This window comes from Microcebus murinus, chromosome 8 (genome assembly GCF_040939455.1).
Source record: "Microcebus murinus isolate Inina chromosome 8, M.murinus_Inina_mat1.0, whole genome shotgun sequence".
Lineage (NCBI taxonomy): Eukaryota > Metazoa > Chordata > Mammalia > Primates > Cheirogaleidae > Microcebus > Microcebus murinus.
The window spans coordinates 80,747,417-80,764,115 of record NC_134111.1 but is presented as its reverse complement, the minus strand read 5'-3'; the positions used below and the strand labels follow the sequence as shown (position 1 = coordinate 80,764,115).

Here is a 16,699-nt window from a genome sequence, read left to right as displayed (position 1 = left end):
CAGAGGGTGTATATAACATCCCTAAGCAGTGCCTACCTGATCCCTGCAATGAAGGCACCACTAGGAGAGGCTTCAGAGGTAGAAGCCATAGTGTAAGTCATAGATACACTACTTCCTAACTGTGTGAGTTGAGTATTTTATACAACATCTCTTGGCCCCATTTTCTCATTTATAGGCAAATAATTACAGTGCCTATCTCATAAAGTTACTATGAGAATTAAATGAGAGAATAAATTATTTAGCACAGTAGTCTGCGCTTAGCAAGTAAATAACATCACTGATTATCATTTTTCCCCACCCAGTAAGAGAGTCCTGATCTTCCAGCAGGCTCTGAATCATCATCTGGAAGTCAGTAGAGTTCACCCTTTTCAGAGGGGAGAATGCTAGGACCTGACCATTTTTCCATAGCATGAGACTCCTCTGATGGGTAACGTTTGCCCCAGGGCACTCCAATGAGTTGGCCAAAACTTGGTCAGATTTGCTTGCTGTCCAATCCTGCTTCCCCACCATTCCATCTTTCTCAAGCATTATCCCTTCCCCAATACACTCCTTGCATCCTGCACCCCTAATTCCATCTCAAAGTCTGTTACGAGGAGGATCCACTGACACAGTAAAGAAAATACTAAATGGACCGGGCGCAGTGGCTCTCGCCTGTAATCCTAGCACTCTGGGAGGCCGAGGCAGGAGGATCGCTCAAGGTCAGGAGTTAGAAACCAGCCTGAGCAACAGTGAGACCCCGACTCTACTAAAAATAGAAAGAAAATTCATTGGCCAACTAAAATATATAGAAAAAATTAGCCAGGCATGGTGGCACATGCGTGTAGTCCCAGCTACTCAGGAGGCCGAGGCAGGAGGATGGCCTAAGGCCAGGAGTTTGAGGTTGCTGTGAGTGAGACTGATGCCACGGCACTCTAGCCTGGGCAACAGAGTGAGACTCTGTCTAAAAAAAAAAAAAAAGACAAGACAAGAAAAGAAAATACTAAACAAGTGCTTCTTGTTAGCATGTGATAATCTGACTTTAGGAATTAAAAGAAAAATGCACTGCTGGGCTCTATAATGACAACTGATGTATGAACACATGGGTTTTGAACCGTGCACTGAGACAAAAGCAACATCTTTTTTTTTGAGACAGAGTCTCACTTTATTGCCCAGGTTAGAGTGAGTGCCGTGGCGTCAGCCTAGTTCACAGCAACCTTGATCTCATGGGCTCAAGCGATCCTGCTGCCTCAGCCTCCCAAATAGCTGGGACTACAGGCATGTGCCACCATGCCTGGCTAATTTTTTGTATGTATATTTTTAGTTGGTCAATTAATTTCTTTCTATTTTTAGTAGAGATGGGATCTCGCTCAGGCTGGTTTCGAACTCCTAACCTTGGGCGATCCACCCGCCTCGGCCTCCCAGAGTGCTAGGATTACAGGCATGAGCCACTGCAAAAGCAACATCTTTAGAAACCAAAAACCATAGTGATCCTTAAAATAACTAGGGAGCACTAGTCTATATTGTCTGTTTTCTGAGGTGATCCAACATCTATTGCATACTAAACATTTATCCTATATAAGTTTGGATGAGTTCCCTTTGGTGTTCTGTCAATATCCCATAATTTTTTTAATATGTGTATTAGCTAGGAAATATATTCATCATTAACTGGGTACTCTAAAAAATAAACAAAGCCAGGTTCATTTTTCATAAATACTCTCTCATACCTGAGATAATAAAATCAACAGCTGACATTTGGAGTAAATAATACCCCGAATGTATTTAGTCTCTACTATACCTCCAAGTTAACTAATGGAATTTCAGAGTGGAGAATGACCATAATCAAAAGTAATAAGCCAAGAATTATAGAATTAAAAGAATCTTGGTTTAATATGACTCTTTTGAAGATGAAAAAACTTGAAGGTCAGAGAATGTGTCAATATGTCAGTGTAAATCCATTTAATTTAACCTGGAGATTTTGTTTAAAATGGCAAAAATTTTGATGCATGTAATATATTACCACAAACTATAATTTTATACCATTCTTAATCTATAAGCATAATGGAAATTAGTGTAAAGCATGATTCTCAACCAGGGGTGATTTTACCTCCCAAAATACATTTGGCAACATTAGAGACATTTTTGCTTGTCACAGTTGGGGGTCGCAGTCGGGGGTGAGGGGTGCTACAGGCATCTAGTGGATAGAGGAGTCAGGAATGCTGGTAAATATCCTACAATACATCAGACCACCCCCCTAGAACAAAAAATTATATGGTCCAAAAAGTCAATAATGCCAAGGTTAAGAAACTCTGAGTTAAAGTTATTATAGAAAAAGTGTCTCGTGTCCTGATTGTTTTATTAAAAGGAAAAGGACTTTTCTCTCCATGAACTCATGGTGATTTTTTTTCTTATTGTACTAAATAATATCTCCCCATTTCCTTGGAAAAAGCAATCTAGAACTCTGAACAAAATAAATGGTTAATTTGCCTCTTACACAAGGAGGCAGTGTGTTTAAGCATATTATTCAAATGTCTTATGAGATAGAAATGTAGCATGTACATTTGAGATTATCAGAATTCTATTAACTGTCGTGGAAATTTATCACCAATTTTTTTCCAGGCATTCATATTCCTTCTGTTGGTGAATTTTTTTCAGGTTTAAGTGTTCCCTACTTTTAAGCATCCATTGCTAATCTTATTAGTCAATGTATGACACACAAATTGTTTTATTTTTAATCGAAATAAATCTACATGAAGCGTTCTGGTCATTTTAAGTAAGGACCACTTTTAGCAGGGCACCTATTTGCTAGAAATCCCCTTTAAGTTTGAATTTATGTGGTCATGACTATGACGGATTTAAAATATTGCACCTTTAGAATAACTGAAATTTAAACTGGTCAGATGAAAGCCAAGAACGTAGTATTAAGTTTAGATAGTATCGGTACATAAACCAATGCCATAATTTTCTCACAGCGAAAGAATTTTTTTAACAGGCCTTCATTTGACGGTCTAGGTGCGCCCCCCACCGAACCGGAGAGAAATAACCTTGATTCGGTTTAAGTTCGCAGAGCCCTTAAACTGCGTAACACCCACCACTACACACACGCATCTTTCTAGCTCATCTGAAAAAGATGACCGTAAACCCTACGTTTTATTTGACTCAAAAATATGTGCATGTTAATTGCGACTTGCACATTCAAGAGGCTCTATTTCTGGGTGAAAGGCTGCCCAGAAAATCTCTAAGCAATATAAAATCTCTAAGCAATATAAAATCTCTAAGCAGTACACAAATGACAACCACCACGTTTTCTTAACATTAGCAACTGAGCTGTACTTAATATGATATTTTTATTCTATTTAGTCTCCTCGCTTTAATGGAACGTGATTCTGTATCAGAGAGAGCCAGTTACACTTTCATACAGTGATCACAATCTATCCTACAAGTTCAAGTTCTCAAAAGCAATAGTAAATTGCCAGCAGACAAAAATAATTTTGACTAATTAAATGGGGATTACGGAGTTTAATAGTAAAAAAAGTTCCTTCACCTTCCGGTCTCGCATCCTGATCCAGAAGCCCGTTCAGAAATATCCCCTTAGTTTGCAGACGTTAAGATGTTGGCCAGAACAGTGCCGGCCCCAGGACCCCACTCACCTAAAGCATTCATCTTTGCAGCTCCCCTACATGCCTGTCAAACCTGCCAGGTGCGCTCGCGCACACCTTCGGCTCGGTCCGGCGAACGCGGGAGGCTCCGGGTAGCAGGTGCCGCGGGGCACTGGCTCTTACCTGGGCTCGGGCGAGGACACAGCTGCTGAGCATCAGCCATCCCCAGACGTGCAGCGACGCCCCCAGCCCGGCCATACCCCGAGCGGCTGGCACGAGATGGACGGACCCTCCGCCCAGAGCCGGGGAGAAGCTTCCAACTCCCAACTTAGCTGGCGCGGGGCAAACTTCTGGCCAGGAACCAGCGCAGCTGGAGCGGCGGGTGCCCGGGCCACCCACCGCGGATGCGCGGGGTCTGCTCGCCGGCGCGTCGCGCGTCTCGGTGCCCGGGTGCTGCGGCGTCGCGGTTCAGGGTTGGTCTAGCCTTCCGGGGAGAGCGGCTCGCGTCCCGGGCTCGCCGCCCACGGTGGGGAGGGGAAGGCTCCCGCGCCCGCGGTTCTGAGCGCGCCCCGCGTGGCCGCAGAATCGCCTGGCAGGCGCTCACGCTCCCTTCTCGGAATCACTCCGTCCCGCCGCGCAGGAGGCCAGGGGCAACGGATCCGGAGGGGTTGCTACCTTACGCCACCCCCAAGGTGCAAGATCTGCCCTCCTCTCCGTCCTGGATCCCAGTGCCCTGTCTCTAGGGGCGCCCTGGGACCACGGAGAGGACCGAAAGTTCCCTCCAGTCCTTACGCGCGCTGAACATCAGCCAACCGGATACAGGACAGTCAAGTTCAAGGCTGTCAAGGCCAGGCCGGTCCTGTATCTGCGGCTGTTCACTGAACAGTTTCTACAGCCCTCTAAAGTTCTCTGATTCATTTTCTCCTAACCACTATAATAATTGCGTGGGAGGTGGAGGGAGATGAGAGAGATAGAATGTATTTTGTTTTCTGGGTGAACATTTCTTTGTATAGTATTGTGAGTTTTAAATCCAGGCATTAAAGATAAGTAATATTCTTTGACACTTTGTGTGTGTGGATGTGTAAACACCTTCATTTGGGCCAAAGCCCGTTCCTATATTGTCTTTAGAGACATAATTATAAAGATGCCAGAGTCCTTGATTTACAGACATTGAGTCTCCCAGGGTCTGATACTGTTGGGAAGAAATAATTCCCAAAGTTGAAGCACAAAAATTCGCTAACCTCCTCTTCACAATGATCTGAGATTTCTCACAAATAGGCTTTCATTTGCTGCCAAAATGAAAACTAGGTTTGCTTTTAAAATGTATACATTATTGATTGCTGGCCAGCTCTAAAACACTTCAAAGAGGGGGCATATTTCTATTTCTATATGTCTGGAAACATTCACTCATCTCTATTTTAATGGCATTGTTATATTACGTATATGTATTCTACACAATCTTGTGCTTTTATAAAATAGCAGCACCTAAATTATATAACATAGGCGCTTGCCTGCAAAATTATCCAAAAATGTTCACTGTCCACTAATTCCATCACAGATTTACGGTTTTTGTTTTGTTGTTGTTGTTGTTGTTCTAGGTTTTGTTTGGAACCCTTTGTCAAAATAGAACTGCCTATAGTCACTATTATCCAAAATCTTCAGTTCGATTAAATGATTTAGAATTGTTACCTGTTACAATTCTATATTCAAGCAAGAAGGTAACAGTAATAACAGTGATAGATAACATGTATTCAGTGCTATATTACATTCCGTTACTCTTCTAAATACTTTACATAAATAATATTGACATAAACTCTGAAAGACAAGTATTATTGTTATGATATTAATAGATAAGGAAATAAACATGAAGTATTTGCCCACAATCCAGATATTCTGTTCCTGTGGCACTGCTGATCATTTATTGTCCTATTTGTGCAACAGTGTTACTACATGTTTTGTTTTTTTTTATGTTCCTTAGGCTTCACAAAACCAGAAACACTTTTCTACCCAGTTTTTCTTTTTATTTCTTTGTTCCATCTCCCAAAAAATTGAGACTAATTTCCTGTGCATTATAGCAGGAGTTTTGAGCCAGGAGTCCTTTCATCCTCTGCCTCAGGGAATCTGGCAATGTATGTCTTAAGACATTTTTGGTTGTGTTGCACTTTTGGCATGTAGTGGGTAGAGGCTATGGATGCTGCTAAACATCCTATGATTAATAGGACAGACCCTGGAAACACAGAAATATCTGGCCCACAATGCCAATAGTGCCACAGTTGAAAAACCCTGCATTACAACAAAAAGGGTACCCAAGACTACCAGTGATTTACTAACTAAACATTCAATAAAATAAAATAGTCCTATACGCTGGAACTCACAATCAGTTTTTGTAAAACGTATGCTATTCAAGTGGTCCATTCACACACACAAAGGTATAAATCTACAGGCTCCAGACTGAAAGTATTCCAAGCCTTGAAGATATTAAACTGAGGTAAATTGAAAACATTAGGTAAAAAATGATTGCACAAATTGCTGTGATATCATCAGGATATCTGTGGCTCTTGCCATAAAATATATAACTTCTTATATAATATAATGGGTAAATTTGGAATAATTAGTTAACATTATTTACAAGCTGATAACTTTTTAAAAACAAATTTTTATGCAAAGTTGATGGATTGACTTACCCACCAAATTTCTTTCAAAGGACATCTTGTGAATCCTTGAAATCAATGAAAGGCAGGGGACAGGTCTGGTCATCTCCAATTACAAATGCAAAATGGGATCTTGATGATAAAGAGATTCAATCCCGATCAAATCATAGTCCCAAGAAAATTGGTTTATTTCTGGCAAAGTTTTTTTTTGTTTTGCTGTTGTTTATTTGTTAGTTTGTCTTTTACAGGTGCACTATGTCACATGCTGATTGCCGATTGCCGGCACCGTGATCAGTTGGCATGCTTGGTAAAATGGGCTCTACCTGTGAGACCTGCTGAATTACTATAATGATTATTCTCGAACATGTATTTTAATGGAAATAACTGAATATTGTCTTAAAATAAATGTTTAAAAATTAATTTTTTTGTTAAAATGATATGCTCAAATTTAAGGCTTATTTTGAATATTTGCAAATTAAACCCATTATAGTCTTTGTGAAGCTATTTCCCTATACCCTTGCCTTACCTGGTATTTTTCAGTCTTGACAACTTAGAAAAGATTATGTCCGATTATTGTTTCAATTTTGAATTTTACTTTATTAATAAGTTTGGCTATTTTATATAATTATTGGCTGATTGTATTACTTCTTTTTAAAATCTCCTGTTCTTGATTCTTGAGGGAAGAAATTAAGTGGCACACATTCTGAAACTGGATAGCCTGGGTTTTAATTCTGATTCTGCCACTTGCTGGCTGCATAACCCTGGGCAAATTATGCAATGGCCTCTTTTAGTCTTAATTACCTCTATTATATGGGAAATAAGAGAATCTCCTTGTCTTCATCATCTCCAGATGCTATAACAAAATACCACGGACTGGGTGGCTTAAACAACAAACATTTATTTCTCACAGTTCTGGAGGCTGTAAAGTCCAAGATCAAGGTACTGGCAGATTCAGTATCTGGTGAAGACCCACTTCTTCACTGACTGCTGCTGTCTTCTCACTGTAGCCACACATGGCAGAGGGGGTGAGGGATCTCTCTTAGGTTTTTTTTAGAAAGTCACTAATCCCTTATAAAAGGCAGAGCATCATGACCAAATCACCTCCCAAAGGCCCCTCCTCCTAATATCATCACCTTGAGGGTTGAAACTTCAACATATGTATGGGGGGCAGATAAAAATCGTTCAGCCCATTGCACTTCCTCAAAAGTTTGTTAGAAAAGTTAAATGAGTTTAACCTTTACAAACATAAAATCCAGGGGAAATGCTCAATAAGTGTTAGCTAGTATGATTAGTAGGCATTATCAGATAATGATTATGATGATGGTGGTTATTTTGGTTTTGTGACACCATTGTCTATAAAAATGAGCAAAGGACTATGGTGAGTTTGAATGTTCCTTCTTTTTTTTGAAACAGAGTCTCACTGTGTTGCCTGGGCTAGAGTGCCATGGCATCAGCCTAGCTCACAACTTCAAACTCCTGAGCTCAAGCAATCCTTCTGTCTCAGCCTCTCGAGTAGCTGGGACTACAGGCATTTGCCACCATGCCTGGCTAATTTTTTCTATTATTTTTAATTGGCCAATTAATTTCTTTCTATTTTTTTAGTAGAGACGGAGCACTCTTGCTCAGGCTGGTTTCATACTCCTGACCTTGAATGATCCACCTACCTCGGACTCCCAGAATGCTAGGATTACAGTTGTGAGCCACTGTGCCTGGCCTGAATGTTCCTTCTTAATGTAGAAAAGCACTGTCTATATTTAGAATATTAAATCTTTTCCTGACATAATTACCAAAATGTTTTTCAACTTTGTTTTTGGCCTACTTGGGACAGAAGTTTTTTTAAAAAATTTATATATCTAAACCTAATCAGTCTTTTATAGTTTCTTCCTTAGCTTTTGTGCCAAGAAAGAAATTGTATACTAAAAATTAGAATATCTTTTCATCAAATCTTTTTTCTAGTTCTTTTCTACTCCTTCATACTTTTATATTTAACATTTTAAAGTATCAATTTTTATGTCATTTTAATAATTTCTCCAAGTACCTAACCAGCAAATGCAGCATCATTTATTAAAGAATCCATCTTCTTAATGGGAAAGATAGTTTGAAAGGAGGTGGAGGATGAAAGTTTGCTAACGCCTCTAAAATCATTTCAGTTTTATATAAGGCTTCTCTGCAAGAAGAGGGTTAGAAATTAAAGCAGGGTTTGTAGATGGTTTAATAGAGCATCTCTCCATTTTATCTGGAGTGGAATCCCATTCATCAAACCCAGATGTCAAAAAACCCTTTCAAATAGTTGGCAATGTTTCCCCTGAGTACCTGACTTTTAGATTTGGAAAGCAGTAAGAAATTAGGCCTCCAAAGCTCAATCCTGAGGCCTTTAAGTCAGCAGATAAGGGCATGGAAAAGCCTGGCCATTTAAACACAGGTATTAGTCAAGGTACATCAGAAAGTAAATGGTGCTCCATGAGGTGATGGCTTCTGTCTTGACTCCAAACTGATGTGCAATGGTTCATATGCAAGTGGCTCACTCTCCGTTTAACCTGGGAAGGTTGTTAATAATAACAGCTTATCTCACAAGTTTGGTGTGAGAATCAAATGAGGTAATGAGAATGTCAAAAAAACTGCTATCAGTTGTACATACAGAATTATACAAATGACAGTAAGCTTCATATTTGCAGAATACTTTCATATACACTATCACATTCAATTTATAATTACTAATATGCAAAGCCTATTATAAAATACTCAGCAATTAATTTGCAGCTTAAAGGAAAATAATGAAAAGGAAGCAATAGCAAATCTTAAAGTTTACCTACTGAGGATTAAAGAAAATAATTAATAAACTCAGGGCCCATCTCAGTCAAGATAAATCCTAAAGAAAATTAGGTAATAGGACAATTACGTGCTTGCCACCATCCCATTTCTTTTCTCATAAATCTACATCTGCCCTACTTGTTAAATAACCAGTGTGCTGCCTTTATTTCTTGAATAATTAGATGAGAACTTCCTCCCCTATAGCTACTAGCAGCCGCACTCAAGCTTGTCCTCCCAAGACTCAATGTTCTTCTGCCCTCTGTTCTCTCTTTATACTCTCTATCTGTAGAGGTTTTAAAACTTGTCCCCAGAATTCTTTGACACATGCTACCCACTGAGAGGTAGGGAATTTATGTGTCCTCCCCATGGTTCTGGGCTCTGTGACTGCTTGACCTATAGAATATAATGGAAGTTAACCCTGGCCTTAAGAAACTGATACTTTCCAATTCTAGGCTCTAGGACTCCCTTCAATCTGGGAATTTAGCCACCGTGCTGAGGAAGTCCAAGACGCCCACAGAGAAGCTCAACAGAGAACACTGAGGACCTCAGGTATCAACCCTAACTGATGTTCCAGGCAACAACCAGTGCCAACTAATAAGCCATATGAATGAGCCATGTTGGAAATGGATCCTCTAGTCCCAGCTGAGCTGCCTTAGCTGATGCCAAGTGAAGCAGAGATGAGCCGAGCCCAAATTTCAGATTTCTAAGCTTAATAAATGGGTGTACTTACTTTGAGTCATTAAGTTTTGGAGTAGCTTGTTAAATAGCAATAATCACTGAACATCAATGCAACATTAAATTCCTTTGCCTGTGGTATGAATATGTCATGTAACTGCTAACATAGGCTATGAGAACGCTTTTATTTCCTTAATTATTAGATCACCTGTGACCAGGATTCAATTCTGCCCAAATGCTAACTGGACAGGTAACCCTTTCTGCCCTTATAACTCCACTTTGTCTTTCCAAAATGATGTGTTTTCAGAGTTGATACATTCTTCTGTCAAGAATTTCCAAGAGCTGTGACTCTATTTTAGACATGCCATAGGATCATAGGATATTTGCATTTGGAAAATCTTTCAACTCCTTGCTAATACTTAAATCATCCCTACACATCTATAGCCATATTTCCTCAATAAAAACAACTCTAATGATGAAAATCTTACTACCTCAGTAGGTAGTGAGATTTACATGGAAAATATCTGATTGAATTAACCAATATCATGGATTACATGGCTATAATTGACTGGCTATAACAATAACGCACATTTTTTAGTATTCTACATTTTACAAATTCCTTTCATAAATCTGTATCCTGCAAAATATTTGCAACAGCAAAATATCCTAATCCCCCAAACAACCCTAAGAGATAGGTAAACTAAGATTCCCATTTTAGTGGTGGTACCCATTTAAATGAGGAAACAACTCTGAAAGAAGCTAAGTGACTTGCAGAAGGACACAGGGCACCAATAGAAGACTTCAGCTTAGGTCTTCTGTTTCCACATTTATCACTTTTCCTACTATCCTATCTTGCCCTTATATAATGTGCTTCAGCATTTGTATAAAACTCCACAGATGTACCAAGTGCCTCCTCTGTTCATTTTGTCATTTCCCCCACAGAGATAACTTCCCAGTAGAATCACATTTTTCAGAGAGATTCTTGTTAAATGCAAAGATTAGTCACATTTTGGGCAGTATGACATATCTACAGGTGATTTATGCTGAGTCTTTCAGCACAGGGAGGCATATGCTCCCAAGAACGTACCAAATAATACCAAAAAAAAAGAAATTTAACCTACATAAGAAAAGTAATGACCCTTTAATTTAGCAATGGATTAGGAAAGAATATTGAAATTTTCAATCTAGTTATTTCTTTATCTCTTAAAAAAAATTGCAAGAAGCCTTGAAAAAAAATTGATTAAGAATTTTTGACTTAGGGAACTATAATATTTTGTTGGCAATTTATATTAGGTACTTTCTAGATGCAAAAGTTCAGGGTAAGAAGTAAATATTGATAAAAACAAAGAAATAGAACATATTGGTTTTGCCCTAAAGAATTTATAGAACACCAATAATATACTTAATTTAAATAAATAAATAAGAATTTATAGGACAAAGCAAAATGTCAACATAGACAAAATAATGTATTATAAAAATAGCTACAAGCTGCAGAGTGAACAACTGATTAGTTTGGGGCTAAGGTTACTTGAAGAAGGCTTCCATGACAGGGGACGATTTGCAAAGCTTCTCATTTCATGTGTTTTAATGGTATGAGCTCACCAAAAGCTGGGTGTGTTATATAATGGGCAAAAACAGAAAGAAACTGCCTGTTGATAAGAATGGTAAGGTGAGGAAAAGTAGCAGGAGCTGGGAGTCCCTGAAAGCTGGTTAAGGTGAGGAATTTGGAATAGAATAGTAGCCGGTCATACACCACTGGAAAGTTGAACCAGAAAAACATTTTTGTAGGGAAATGTGTTCTGTTTGCTCTTATAGAACAGATGCAGTGGAATGAAACAAGAGAGCTGTGCAAGAGGACAACTTGTAATGATGACACACCAGGGTCTCTGTTAGGCACCAGAGCTTCAAAGAGAATGCCCCTGCCCTGTCCCCAGCATGTCCCCAGTGCATTCACATGACACAGCCTTGGAAACAGTGGAAGTCCTCTTAACCCTATGTGAGTGAGAGAGGATTTCCAGAGGAAACATCAGACCTGTGTGTGAAAAATGGCTTCATGTAAACTGATGGAGGACGTGGAAGAGGGCACTCGAGGCAGAGAAGAAAACATGCACAAAGGCAGACAGACATGGATAGATGGATGAAAATAGTAAGAAGGAAAACACATAAGAAGGAACAGAGCTGAGAGAAACTTCAAAAGAAAGAAACTATTAATAGAACCTGGCCATTGAGTGGCATGGGAAGGTAAAAGGGATGATGAGGCTAAAAAACAAAACAAAATCAAACTTCTTTGCAAGTCTTGGGGACCTAAAGGAGACTAGTGTTGATAGCAGTGGAAGGGCAGGAAAGGGACAGACACTAATCTGAACCCTCCTAGTGTTCATTTTAGGTAGCATTAGATCGTACAGGTGGCAGGTGGGGGAGAATTTAGAAACTGAAGAGAATGTGAAATTGGAGACTGGGGCTAAGACAAGTGCTGTAAACAGATTTAGGAACAGCCCAAATACAAGTGGAAGGTGAGACTGTGAAGAAACTCAATGTGTGTGAGAATATGAATGTTTTCCTCACAGAATTCATACATGCACATCCTGTATTTCCAAGCCCAGCACAATCCTACTGGACACCTCCCTTTAGACATTTGGAGTACAATTAATGAATAAGCATGATGTTCATAAACTAGGTCTACTGATTCCTATGTATCATATCCAGTTGGTTTCTATTCTGAAACTATGAGGTAAACCCATGTGAATATATATTGAGACCTACTATGAAATTTGCTTTTATTTTCTTTTTTTGAGACAGAGTCTCGCTTTGTTGGCCAGGCTAGAGTGAATGCTGTGACATCAGCCTAGCTCATAGTAACCTCACACTCCTGGGCTCAAGCAATCCTTCTGCCTCAGCCTCCCGAGTAGCTGGGACTACAGGCATGTGCCACCATGCCCGGCTAATTTTTTCTATATATATTAATTGGCCAATTAATTTCTTTCTATTTATAGTAGAGATGGGGTCTCGCTCTTGCTCAAGCTGGTTTCGAACTCCTGACCTCTAGCAATCCGCCCGCCTTGGCCTTCCAGAGTGCTAGGATTACAGGCGTGAGCCACCACACCAGGCCGAAATTTGCTTTTATTTTCTACCCGAACAAAACTTTGATACTTGTACAGAAAAGTACAAGAGATATAAATACATCTGATTAAATACTTGTCTTCAAACATCTTTTCATAAAAAACTATTAATTGAATATAACAGACATAAATCATATTTCCAATAAAATATAAATAGACTTTAAAAATTAAAAAACAGGCCGGGCGCTGTGGCTCACGCCTGTAATCCTAGCTCTTGGGAGGCCGAGGCGGGCGGATTGCTCAAGGTCAGGAGTTCAAAACCAGCCTGAGCAAGAGCGAGACCCCGTCTCTACTATAAATAGAAAGAAATTAATTGGCCAACTGATATATATATGAAAAAAAAAAAAAAATTAGCCGGGCATGGTGGCGCATGCCTGTAGTCCCAGCTACTCGGGAGGCTGAGGCAGAAGGATCACTCAAGCCCAGGAGTTTGAGGTTGCTGTGAGCTAGGCTGACGCCATGGCACTCACTCTAGCCTGAACAACAAAGTGAGACTCTGTTGCAAAAAAAAAAAAAAAAAAAAAATTAAAAAACAAATTATTCTTAGCAATTATGTACTGAACTCTTGCTGACACAATTTGTAAAACATTTAGATAAAATTAGGGTATTATCTGATTTTCCATGTCTAATATTATTTTCTATGAATTAAAATAAATCAATGGGATTTATATAAAAAGTTATAGATAATATAACAAACCTAATACCAAAATAACCACTCATATAATTTATTCAGAACCATCTCTTAGTGGTCTGGATAATGTTGCTATTTTTACTATCTTACCAGGTTGAGCCAGACATCTAAAAAAGACATCCTAATAAGAAATTCAAATAGCTCTTACCACTTCTAGAAATATAAGAATATTCTCCTGAAGGGGATATCCTTTTATTGTAGGTAGTCCCAAAGAGATATACTGTTGACTAATTTAATAACTGGGCATATATTTTTGCTGGGTACTTCCTGGAATATTTTAACATATTACAAAAGAGAAAATATCTACTAAAGTTAATTCTATCACTTACATTTTTAGATATTTGGACATTACTATTTGGATTTCATATTTTATTTTTTTTCAGTAAAAAAGTACTCTACCAGCCTCTAGACATATAACCACTACCATATAATATTTATTTTAGTAGGCTATAAACAGCAGCATTATCTGCATAACAAAACAGTTCAAATAGCTAAAAGAAATAACTTGGGCTTTAGGAAGAGTTTAATTTTCCAGGTGATATAACTGGAGACCTATTGAAATAATGTTGTATCTTCTATTGCATTATTAATGAAGGTTTAAGGCCCCAGAGACAGGATAAGTATCAACATAAAGGGCTGGAGCGATACCAGCATAGAGGTTTGCAGCTCTGCTCTATGGAAAAGGTGACCAGCAGGCCTATAAACTTCTCTGTCAGGGAGGAAAGAAAAACCTCAAGCAAATCTCTCTGGAAACATGCTATATTGGTGGTCCCCAAGACCACCACCTTCAGGCTTGATGATTTGCTAGAAAGATTCATAGGACTTAGAAGCTGTTATGCTCATGGTTACTATTCATTACAGTGAAAGGATACAAATTAAATTCAACATAGGGAAAAGACACATGGGATGAAGTTCAGAAGAAAACAGACACAAGCTTCCGGTATCTTCTCCCAGTGAAAACACACAGATGCACTTAATTTTCTCAGCAATGATGCATGTAAACTTGCGCAAAATGTTGCCAACCAGGGATGCTTACCTGAGCTTTGGTGTCCAGGGTTTTTATCACCTGCTCAGACTCCAGACCCACCTAAACCCTGCCCCAAGTTAAAACAGGCATTCGCCAGAGATCACATTGTAAGCATCAACTTCCTGGTCAAACTGGTAAGAGCATGGCCCAGCACTTCAGGCATGCAAAACCATTCTTATCCAGCAGATTATGCCAAGGACTTAGAGTTCGTCTCTGAGGAGCCACCAAAAGGCTAGTCCTGAAGACTGGCTTTACTTGGGAATGTGAAACCCAGAATTGCTGAGTTAACCCTTTCCTGCACACATATTAATGATCAGATTCCTCAGTATACATACTAATGGTATTTACTAGGAATAGAAAGACAATGGAGAGTCTACATGTATAATATGTTTTCATATAACAAAATTTACAGATTTATGGATGAGATGGCTTGCTAGAAAATAGGGAGGGGGTGATTATGCAAACAAGGGACTATGAAGAAGAGATGTTCCATAACTGAAATTATTCCTTTTGTTTAAACAATGTCTCTGCATATATTACTAAGAAAGAAACTTGTCTGCTAAATCTAAAAACAAAACTCATCTACTATGTGAGAAGAGTGTTATTTTGGAAAGCTGTGCTGAATGGTCTCAGACTTCTCCAAGAAAAGACTCATTTGTGCTTGGTGTTTGCCCAATCCTTTGAATCCTTAGGCAAGTTTGGTGCTGGTTAGGAGCTAGAATTTAAGAGAATCTAATATGATAATTCCAGCATTTGTGCTATCAAAAGAGACATTGGAAAAAAAATCACACACAAAAAAGAGAGACATTGGTAGATGAGACAACTCTTCTCTGCCTTAAGATTCAAATGGCACAAAATCAAGATAGTAAATAAATTAATTAGTAATATATACAACTTTGGGGAAAAGAAATATCCCTTTAAACAGTTTTAACAGAAGGATGTAATTACATTCCCAAACCACATTCACACAAATGACTCTAGTCAGCCTAGCCATGATTCATTACTTCTTCTCAAGGGTCATACACAGCCTGGAGATGGGGGAAAGGTACTATTTCAGAGTCTACACTTTGACAACAACCTGAAAACTAACCTGAGCTAAATTCCATTTATAGCCTAGAAACTAAAAAATACGTTTAATTATCAGTCCCCCAGTGCATGTGCTATCTTTTGGCGTTTATGAGAGTTACTAAACTGTTATGGTTTCTGCAAATATAACTGGCAATAATACACAATTTATTGAGTTAATTAAGCATAATAATTGTCAAGATCTAAAATAATGAGAAGGAAGAATTCTAATGAAATGCTGCATAATGCCATAGAGCTGCACGAAATGTAGATAATCTGGAGACTTTTCTCCAATAGATAGTGTGTGTGTCCTTGCTTTTAATGTATAATTCTATAAAGTATGGCATATTCCTAATGTTCACAGTAATGGGAAAATTATTAAAAATTTAGTATTTTCCAGTACCTTGAATGTCTAATACTCTCTATTGCTTAAATTCAGATGTAATGAAAACATCTTCACAATATGGGCACCCTATTATTGCTAATTAGAATCTCTTGATTCTAAGAAGTGGGCAAAGATGTTAATGCTAAGTTTACTTTATTCAATTCAACATATTCATGAAATGCTTAAATAATCTTCCATTGCTTTCTTTTTATTGATTGATTGCAGTGATTTGGAACCATTACTTTCTATTTGTGCTATGCTCCAAGAAGTTCGGGCTACAGGGTATTTGCTGCTTACATCCCTGAGTGCTTATTGAGTACCAACCTCTGGATTAGTATTCTCTCCCCTGGTGTAGTTTCTAGCTAAAACTTGCCTTTGAAGCTCCTGTAGGTAGAATTATGACACCAAGAGAAGCAGAAGTTCAGGTATACAGGCCACTGAATTGGTATGTCACATATCCTAATCATTTGACCATGGTCTCTGACGGTTGTCTTTCTAAAGTTATATTTATTTCCCCATGTCTACTCCACCTTATAATGATTCTTATCTCAACATGTCTGTTCCAGAGAACTCACTATTACTTGGTGTTTTGAACCACACAATTCATAATGATTATTTTATGCAACAATAGAGGATTTCAGGGGTTACAATATCTCTGTACCAACACAGAGCAGGTAGACAGGAAGATAAATATGTCCTA

At 38.7% G+C, this 16,699-nt stretch overlaps 1 protein-coding gene across 1 annotated transcript in view; it reads right to left on the bottom strand.

Moving 5' to 3' along the window:
• Window positions 1–3,930, bottom strand: part of PTH2R (parathyroid hormone 2 receptor) — an 80,764-nt gene extending 76,834 nt beyond the window's left edge. The window contains exon 1 of the mRNA XM_012752107.2: window positions 3,759–3,930. Within this exon, the coding sequence (XP_012607561.2) occupies window positions 3,759–3,833 (75 nt within the window). The 5' untranslated portion in view covers window positions 3,834–3,930. The remainder of the gene's footprint in view (window positions 1–3,758) is intronic.
• Window positions 3,931–16,699: the final 12,769 nt, after the last annotated feature.